General features: G+C 47.6%; 1 protein-coding gene across 1 annotated transcript; it reads right to left on the bottom strand.

The window, feature by feature from the left end:
• Positions 1–4,236: 4,236 nt before the first annotated feature.
• Positions 4,237–6,717, bottom strand: C1QL2 (complement C1q like 2). The gene is made up of 2 exons (XM_043990632.1): positions 5,512–6,717; positions 4,237–4,753 (listed from the first exon to the last, which is right to left on the bottom strand). Exons 1-2 carry the CDS (start codon positions 6,205–6,207, stop codon positions 4,574–4,576), a joined length of 876 nt encoding a protein of 291 aa, XP_043846567.1. The 5' UTR covers positions 6,208–6,717; the 3' UTR covers positions 4,237–4,573.
• Positions 6,718–9,922: the final 3,205 nt, after the last annotated feature.

A 9,922-nucleotide genomic window follows, 5' to 3' on the forward strand; every position in this document is an offset into this window, starting at 1 on the left:
TAGTTTGGGAAAGAGAATATTGGACTCAGAGTCATAGGACATGGTTTTGAGTTCCTGCTCTAACACTTACTAGATGTGTGACTTTGGGTAAGTCACAGTTTTCTAGTATTTAAAGAATAAAGAGGCCTTGCAATTACCTAGTCCAACACCCTTGTTTTTCAGATGAGAAAATCAAGGCCCAAAGGGGTTAGGAAACTTTCCTCAGTCAACATAGGCAGTAAGGAGCAGAGTTGTGGGATCTGAACCCAGGTCTTCTAACTACAAATTCAGTGGGCCTCTGGATCTCGATTTCCCCACCTGCAAAATGGAAATAACAACACCTGCATTACTTACTCTACAAAGCTGTTGTGAGATGCCAGTGAGACAACAGATGTAAAATACCTTTAGAAGAACATAAAGGGGGGCAGATAGGTGGCACAGTGGATAGAGTACCGGCCCTGGAGTCAGGAGTACCTGAGTTCAAATCTGGCCTCGGACACTTAACACGTACTAGCTGTGTGACCCTGGGCAAGTCACTTAACCCCAATTGCCTCACTAAAAAAAAAAAAGAAGAAGGAGAAGGAGGAGGAGGAGGAGGAGGAAGAGGAGGAGGAGGAGGAGGAGGAGGAGGAGGAGGAGAAGAAGAAGAAGAAGAAGAAGAAGAAGAAGAAGAAGAAGAAGAAGAAGAAGAAGAAGAAAAGGGGCCATATGAATGCAGGATATTAATATGCATGTGGGAGCCCTTCAATTTAAGAAGATACTGATTCATCTGGAAAAGGGTGTCCTTTGGTCCCTCATCTACCCAGTCCTTATCATCACACCCAGTGTCATCACTAAAAAGATAGTTGCAGTTGCTTCTTTTAGTTTCCATCAATCCAGCCACCACCTCCTCACCTCAGACTCCTTTAACCCAAGCCTTAGAAGCCCATACCTCGGGGCAGCTAGGTAGTGCAGTAGATAAAGCACCAGTCCTGGATTCAGGAGGACCTGAGTTCAAATCTGGCCTCAGACACTTGACGTTTACTAGCTGTGTGACCCTGAGCAAGTCACTTAACCCCAATTGCCTCACCAAAAAAAAAAAAAAGCCAATACCTCTCCCCTTCTCCCAAGGTACCAAACAGGAAGTAGGAACCACCATCAGGGGAGTCCTGCTAAGAGAGGGAGTGAAAAGGGAGCAATTGTTCATGGCATCATGTGGGTAAGTTGTCTCTGCAGTCACAACATGCATTTTCTTTCTCTCCTTCTCCTTCTTTCCCAGGGAGTCATCCAGCCCAATAATTAGTACATGGGAGATAAGTGGAAAATAAGACGGCTGGTGAGGGTGGTTCAGGCCTTCCCGTGACATTGATAATGTGCAGATGCCGAGATCACTGCCAGGGCAGAGTGCCATCCCAGGCCTGTGCCTCCCCATTGCCTCATCAATCTATCATCCTCTTAGCAGCTGACACCTTTGGCGGCTCCTCTCTGCCAGCTCCGACATTAGAATTGCAAGGAGCCTCAGCTGCATTGGGGAATACAGATTCAAGAATCTCGGATTCAAATTTGTTTAAGTATTGTGAACAGTGATTCCCTCGCAAGGCATCTTCATTGCCCTTTCACCAAAGGGGAATGGCTGGGTCTTTGTTAGAAGTACAAATTGCTTCTTAATGCAAGGGATAAAGCCAAGCCTGGGCACCTCCTTAGAAATTCCTCCCTGCTCCCAGGAACACCGCTGCATGTCAATTTTAATTTTTGAAATTTAAACCGAGGGCTTTGTGTCTAAGCTCCATCTCATCGGAGGAAGGGGAGGAATAAGTCAAAAAGGATTAAGGACCCAGTGGGGATTGCAGATCCATAGCAATTAGACTTCATTTGGGTCTCAGACATTTGGTTTTAATCTCATTTTTGAATGATACAATCGACAAAGCATCGGAGATTGATAAGTGTATAACACATGTACTTGTTGATGGACTCCCCTCCCTGCACCCATCCCCACCTCCCTCTCATGTCCTCATTAGCAGGCTGGGCTGGGTTTGAGAGTTTGGCTTGGGTGGTTCTTCTTTTTGTTTCCTTTTCTTTAGCTCTCAGTGAGCTTTCCAGCTCAGGACTCAAAAAGGATGCAATCATCACTCATATTCAAGTGAGTGACAATAAAAACATTATTGGAATAAACCAGGAGCATAAAAAGGAATGTCAACAGGAAACTAGGCAGGGGGCATAATTGTCTTTTAAATGGGAATCACAGCTTTTAGCATCCTCCTGGAATTAATATATGCCAAAATAGGGACATCAGGCATAGAAGCTGCCATGAAAATATATGTGTGCATCTGTGTGCATATATGTATATGGACAAGGTTGTGACTATAATGACAGATTTCCCTAAGGCACTCAAGAAAATCAACTCCTTCGATTTAGAGTTGTTCCATATATGCATACATTTGGTGTGCATTCTTGTCTATCTACAGATTGCATACAAACCCTTTTGCATTTTCTACACCAGGACCACAAACATCCCATAATATCTGCAGATGCTGCCCTGCTCCCTCCCTCTCTTTTCCCCATCCCCCACCCCCAACTCTCTTATACATTCAAGTGCTGTAAGTACTATTTCTGGGACCCATAAGGATTGGTACAAAATACCTATACCAAACCTCTAATCTGTACACTTTTTTTATAAATTGAGAATTCAATCAAACTGATTGTTTTGAAAACAACTGAATGTATGGACAAGTTACCAAAAAAATAAAAAAAATTTCCAAATAATGTGGTGCTTGACTGAATTCAACCATTACAAGAAAAAATAATAATAATAAAACTGTGTATGGGAAGGGGGAGTTTGCACTCAAATTTCTTTGTGTCAACATAGCCCTAACGAGTAAATGGTTTCTGAGCTTACAACTACATTTTAGCCAATCTGGTATAGAAACACTATATCAGTGTATGGACTTGTATCCACAAAACTCCTTACAAAAAGTGAAGTGGAGGAGGAAAGCAATTATCTTGACACACAAGAATGAATTCTAATTCACTTAATCAGGATTTTTGAGATAAAATGTTTCCAGGGATCTCAATGATCCAGAGAATTACCTTGATGAACATGTTTAGATAAAAGTTATATAAGAATGTGTGTGTGTGTGTGTGTGTGTGTGTGTGTGTGTGTGTGTAGTTCTAGGTGTATGATAGACTTTCCTTTTCTACCCAAGAAACTAAAAAAAACAAAAAAAAACCCAACTCCTACCAACAAGTACTCTAGTTTTGCCCCTATTTTGCAGAGGGAAAATAGTTTTCCTTATTCCTCTCCTGATCATCAATCATGAGCCGGTGACCTTTCCCCTTTCCTCTCTTTCACTCTCTCCCACGGAAAAATAAGGTAATTCCAGTCAAGATGACAAAGGCAGGGCCAAGTTGACAAAGGCAGGTGGGGTGGCAGTCTGCAGGACTGAAAATAATGCAGGCTGCCTATTCTTTCCTGGACTCAGGCCCATTATCTCTGAGTCTTGTCATTCACACCCGGCAGGCCTCAGGAGCTAAATTGTATAGTTTATGGTGTAAAAGTCCCTACCACATTTCATAGGATCACAGACTTAAGCTGAAAAAGACCTTAAAAGTCACGTTGTCCCCTCATAAGACGGATTTCAGATAGTCGCCTAACTTAGAGAGGTCTCTTAAAAAACTGGGGCTGAGGTAAAACACTCAAGAGACCCGGGAAGGCAGGGCGAAACCCATTCTGAGCTTTGGTCTCTGATTTGCCTCTATCCCACAGGGTGGATTCCTTCCTCTCCTCTGTAGCTAACACTGCCTCCCCTAAAAGAGAGGAGAAACACTTGCGGGGTCGGGTGCTGTGGGCAAGATGGGGGTTGTTCCGGAGCCATGGCCTCAGTCCATGGATGAATAATGGAGCTCTGAGAATGGCGAGGCAAGGGGCCTGGCTAAGTAACGCTGACAGAGACACAAAGGAGGCTGTTATCTAAAAACACAATTTAATGTTTCACAGTTTGAGTGAGGCGCGGTTTGTTTGTTGGCTGAGTTTCTGTTGGTGTTTGTTTGGTTTGGTTTTGCGGACAAACACGGACATTTCGCACAAGTATTTCATTTCACAAAGAATGACGCCTTGCAGAGCTCCATACAGCTAAGTGTCGAGTTTAGGCCCATATCCCAGGCAAGGGGTCCTGGGAGATTCCATTTCCGAAGGATTTCAGAACCAAGTAAAGAAGGGGGAAAGAAGTTCCCTCAGCCCGGACTTGTCCAGTCTCATCCGTATTTTTTTTTCCCCACAGTTTCTGTAAGTATGTAGTAGGTACCTTTGGATCCTACACCCCATCTCGGTCCCCTTCCTCTCCCTCCCCCTCCCTCAGCGACGATGGGCGAATCCTGAGCCAGAACTCTGTCGGGGGCCCCAGCAGAGCGAGCGAGTGAGATTACAAATACACGGATGGCAGGCTAGGGGAGTGGGGACTGACTGACTAGGTGGAGGAGGATGTGGTTTGGTGTCTGTCCCAACTGAAAAGTGACGAGTTGCCATGAAGTGAGAGGGTCCTGCAGAAAAGAGCTGCACCCCGAGCTCGGGCCGAGGAGGGAGGAGGGGGTGGAGTGCGCCGCTCCCCTCTCCCACTCCCTAATCGGGGTATAAAAGAAAGCCAGAGAAAGTGCTGTACTTGTTGTTGTTACCACCGTGCGCCTTCCCCCCGTCCAGCTTCACGTAGACCTCGTCCCCGGAGTCCAGGTGCAGCACCACGCTGTTGCTAGCGTAGTCGTAGTTCTGGTCCGCGTCTTGGGCGATGGCGCTGGCACGGACCTGGGGAGACGGAGCCGGCGGCGGCTGCTTGGAGTGAGGCGCCCCTTTGCCCCTCCCCCCGCCTCTGTGGCCCTCTTCCGTAGCCCATCTCCCTTACCCCTGGGCGCCCGCGGTTCCCCCTCCGGGTGTATTACACCCGGACAAAGGACCTTCCCACACCCCAGTCCTTAGTGGATTTCCCCCAAAACTTTGGGAACTCTTTCCGGCTCTCCTTTTCTGCCGCTGCTTAGTTGGGCATTTCGGGGATGGGGGTTGGAGGCGGAGGAGGAAAGGTGAGGGAAGCTCTGGGATTCGGAGAGCTAGAGAGTAGAGCACCCCGAACTAGAGGGAAAGGGAACCCTGCAGAAACGGAGCTCGGGATGGGAAGACTAGTTGACTATTTGGCCAAGTCTAATGACCTCAAAACGAAAGGGTTTCCCGACCACCAGGTATGGAGTTGGGGCAGTAGAAGGGTGGAAGGCGCCCGACCCGCAAAGTCGTTTTGTATAGGGGTATCGTGGGTATGCAGGGGCCCCAGATACCCGCAAATCTCAGACTTATTGTAGACCCAAGCCAAAGCTCTCTGACAAAACAGGGATCCCAAATAAGCATTCCCCGAATGGCCACGGGTCTGGGAGGAGGCGCGTTCTGAGCGCACTACTGTCCTGGGCTGGGGCGGGCTTCGCAATCCGAGGAACAGGGGGTGACAGGGAAAAGGACCCCGGGGAGAGATAAGGAGGAAAGGAGAAGAAGACGGGTGGCAAGGGAGGAAGACTGACCTGCCCGTTCTTGCAGAGGTCTGCCCACATGCTGGTACCGTCCCCGCCTCGCATGAGGATGTGGTAGGTGAAGAAGTAGATCCCTCGTACTTGGCAGCTGAACTTGCCCGTAGTTGGGTCGTAATGGTTGCCCAGGTTGGTGACCACGTCGTCGAACTTGAGCACTTCGTAACCCTCATGCGGGCTCTTCAGGCCCACGTAGAAAGCTATCTTGGGGCCACTGAACGCGGCGCTCAGTGCCCCGGTCACCTCGCCGACGTCCCCACCGCCTCCTACTCCTCCACCACCAATGGCCCCGACGCTGCCCCCGCCTGCCCCTCCCGCCGCCAGCTGCAGCCCGGGCATCCCGGGTTTTCCTGAGTCTCCTTTCTCTCCTGGGGGTCCTCTTGGTCCAGGAGGTCCTGGCTCTCCAGGGGGACCTCGGGGTCCCGGTTTCCCCGGCCGGCCGGGCTCTCCTTTGGGTCCCTGGATGAAGGGGGGAGGAGGATTGGCGCTGAGGTCCTGCATGACTTCCAGGGCAGCTGTGCTGGGACCTGGGGCCGCTTTGCCGCCTGGACTCCCGGGCCCTCCCCCGGGTCCCCCGCTGTAGGGGTCACATATCATGCGGCAAGTTCCCATCATCTCGTAGTGAGCCGAACTGGGGGGTGCAGCCTGCAGCAGGAGCAGGGGCACCGCAATAAGCAACACCAGGGCCATGGCCAGCAGTACGCCGACGGCGGCCAGGCAGGCGCGCCTCCGCCTCTGCCAAAGCCGGGAGGCGACAGCGACCAGGTCCTCTTTTCCCGGAGAAGTAATGGTGAGGCGGCGCGGGTCACCCCGCTCCCTGCGAAGAAGGGCCGGCTGCGCTGAGTCGGGGCCGCCTCCCCGACGTGCAGATTCCCACGCTCCCCCTCCAGCACCCAGCCGCCCCGCTGAACTTCAGCCGGAGCGCTCCAGCCCCCAGCAGCCCGACCGGCCGCGCTGGGGCTGCTTCAGAGAGCCTCGGAGCCCAGCGGGCATGGTGAGGGCATCCTGATAGATGGCCGCAAGCTGGAGACGCACCCCTAGCACACAAGGATCACGATTCAGGCTTCAAGTGTTTGCACTGGCGTCTGACTGGTGCTCCGGGTTCTGCTGCCTCTCTGCCTCTGCCTCTCTCCCAGGATTCAGCTCCTGTCGTGTGTGTGCGTCTCTCTTCCCGTTGCACTCTCTCCGCTACTCTCTTTCTGTGTGTGTGTTTCTCTCTCTCTCTGTCGAGGGGGGCGGGGGGGCGGGGGGGACCTAGCCAGCCTGACGTAAGGAGTCTGGAGGTAGGCAGGCTACAGGAGCTCCAAGGCAGCAGCAGCATCACAAGGGAAATGGGTGTCTCATCATCGCCACTACCATCAAGAACAGCATCATCCATGCTATTCATAGGGAAAGGAGCTCTGTCTCTTACTCGGGCAACTTTCCCCAGCAGTGTGGAGATGCCACAAGTGAGTGTACTCCGTGAATGCATACACACACCAAATAATGCACACTGAAGAATACTACTCATTCGTGCTCGTCCATAGACAGCCATACACAGCCACAGACTACCGGATCATAAAGTGATGGACTGGAAAGAGGACAGGATTTGTAGTCATCAGATCTGGATTCAAATTTTGACTCCGCTGATAAACACGTTGTGACTCTGAGCAAGTCACTTCACTTTGAGGTTCAGAACCGTTTCTCCGTGAGTAAATTAGGAGTAACAGTACTTGCATTGCCACTGATGGAGAAAACATTTTTTATTGCTATGTCAATACAGCTAGGTGGTGAAGCGGGTGGAGTGCCGAGCCTTCAGTCCGGAAGAGTCATCTTCCTGGGTTAAAATCCCACCCTCAGACACTTACTAGCAGTGACCCTGGGCGAGTAACTTTACCCAGTTCGTCTCAGTTTCCTCATCCATGAAATGAGCTGGAGAATGAAATGGCAAATCACTCTGATATCTTTACTAAGAAAATCGCAAATGGGATAATGAAGAATCAGACACCACTGAACAATAGTTCTTGTCAAGTGACTGATTAGTAGTGGTAGTAGTAACAGCTATGCAGACCCTAATTTGCTCTGCTTCCCACCATACTCCAGTGACTCTCATCTCTACAGTGCTATTTTGTAAGTCAGGGAGGATGAAAGTGGTCTCCTGGCTCCACCAGCTGGGCCAAAAAAAAAAAAAAAAAAAAAAGGACAAGGCTCATACAAAAAAAAAATCACACTATAAACCTGCCAGTCTCTCCCCTGCCATCCCCCTCCCCAAAACATAAATACATCACCAAGGCCACAAAATTGGATTTTTTTTGTCTTTATGACTGTCCGTGGTATTTATTTTAAACTAGGATTTGGGGTTGGAAGGACCCTTACAGGTCATCTAGTCCAACCCCCTCATTTGAAAGATGAGGAAGGCCTAGAAAGGAGGTCACACCGGTGACCTTAACAGAGTCAAACTGGGATTTGAACTTGAGCATGCTCATTTCCATGTTGAAATGCTCCAGGCAAGGACTTTTACATTATATCCTTTGCAAGGTCCACACCTCTCTCCCGACAAGGACATCTCTCTTTTCTAACTCCAAAGCCAAGAGTCCGTTGTCCCTCAAAAAACATGGAGAGGAGAGAATAAGGTGAAGAAGGTTTAGTCTAAAAATACTTCTTTTTCACAACAGAGACCCTTTGTTCAGGTGAAATAGAATACTGGACAGATTTGGAAGCAGAAGACCTGGATTCAAATCTTGGTTCTGTAATTTACTACCTGTGTGACTTTGGGCAAATCACCTAAGCTCTCCGAATGTCAGTTTCATCAGCTGTACAAATGAAGTTATTGGACTAGATGACTTGTGGGTCTTTGTGAGCACTGTGATTTGGGTTTCAATTTGAGAATTAAACAGAAGCGAATAGCAGAGTGGATTAAAAAAACAGAATCCTACAATATGCTGTTTACAAGAAACACATTTGAAGCAGAGAGATGCACACAGAGTAAAAGTAAAAGATTGGAACAGAATATATTATGCTTCAGCTGAAGTCAGAAAAGCAGGGGAAGCAATCCTTATCTTAGTCAAAGCAAAGGCAAAAATAGATCTAATTAAAAGAGTTGGGGGGGGCAGCTAGGTGGTACAGTAGATAGAGCACTGATCATGGATTCAGGAGGACTAGAGTTCAAATACGGCCTCAGACACTTGACACTTACTAGCTGTGTGATCCTGGGCAAGTCACTTAACCCTCATTGCCCTGACAAGAGAGAGAGAGAGAGAGAGAGAGAGAGAGAGAGAGAGAGAGAGAGAGAGAGAGAGAGAAAGAGAGGGAAACTGCATCTTGCTAAAAGGTACAATATATAATGATGTTAATATCAATACTAAACATGTATGCACAAAGTGGTATAGCATCCAAATTCTTAGAGGAGAAGTTAAATTAGTTACAATAGGAAATAGATAGCAAAACTATACTAGTCGGGGATCTGAATCTTCCCCTCTCAGAATTAGATAAATCTAGCCACAAAACAAATAAGAAAGAAGTTAAAGAGGTGAATGGAATGTTAGATATGATAGATGTCTGGAGAAAATTGAATGGGGATAGAAAGGAATATACCTTTTTCTCAGTGGTACATGGCACATAGTCAAAAATTGACCTTGTATTAGGGCACAAATACCTCATAGTCAAATGTAGAAAAGCAGAAATAGTAAATGCATCCTCAGATCATGATGCAATTAAAATTACATGTGATAAAGAGACACGGAAAGGTAGACTGAAAATTAATTGAAAACTAAATAATCTCATTCTAAAGAATGTGTGGGTCAAACAACAAATCATAGAAACAATCAATAACTTCATCCAAGAGAATGACAATAATGAGACAACATACTAAAATATATGGGATGCAGCCAAAGCAGCGCTTAGGGGAAATTTTATATCTCCATGATTTTTTTTTTTGTGAGGCAATTGGGGTTAAGTGATTTGTCCAGGGTCACACAGCTCGTAAGTGTTAAGTGTCTGAGGTCGGATTTGAACTCAGGTCCTCCTGAATCCAGGGCCGGTGCTCTATCCACTGTGCCACCTAGCTGCCCCTTGAAATTTTATATCTCTAAATGCTTACATGAATAAAAAAGAGAAAGAGGAGATCATTGAATTGGGCATGCAACTAAAAAAGCTAGAAAAAGAACAAATTAAAAATCCCCAATTAAATGCTAAATTAGAGGGAGCAGCTAGGTGGCCTAGTGGATGAAGCACTGGCCCTGGATTCAGGAGGACCTGAGTTCAAATCCGGCCTTAGACACTTAACACTTACTAGCTGTGTGACCCTGGGCAAGTCATTTAACCTTCATTGCCCCACCAAAAAAACCCACCAACAACAAAAACTAAATTAGAAATCCTGAAAATCAAAGGAGAAATTAATAAAATCGAAAGCAAGAAAACTATAGAA

The sequence above is a fragment of the Dromiciops gliroides genome, chromosome 3, assembly GCF_019393635.1.
Source record: "Dromiciops gliroides isolate mDroGli1 chromosome 3, mDroGli1.pri, whole genome shotgun sequence".
Lineage (NCBI taxonomy): Eukaryota > Metazoa > Chordata > Mammalia > Microbiotheria > Microbiotheriidae > Dromiciops > Dromiciops gliroides.

Bases quoted from the DNA above. Each gene is read 5' to 3' on its own strand.
- C1QL2 (XM_043990632.1), bottom strand. From the start codon at position 6,207: ATGGCCCTGGTGTTGCTTATTGCGGTGCCCCTGCTCCTGCTGCAGGCT. The intron at 4,754-5,511 runs GTCAGTCTTCCT...CCGTCTCCCCAG, and splicing joins ACCTCTGCAAGAACGGGCAG to GTCCGTGCCAGCGCCATCGC.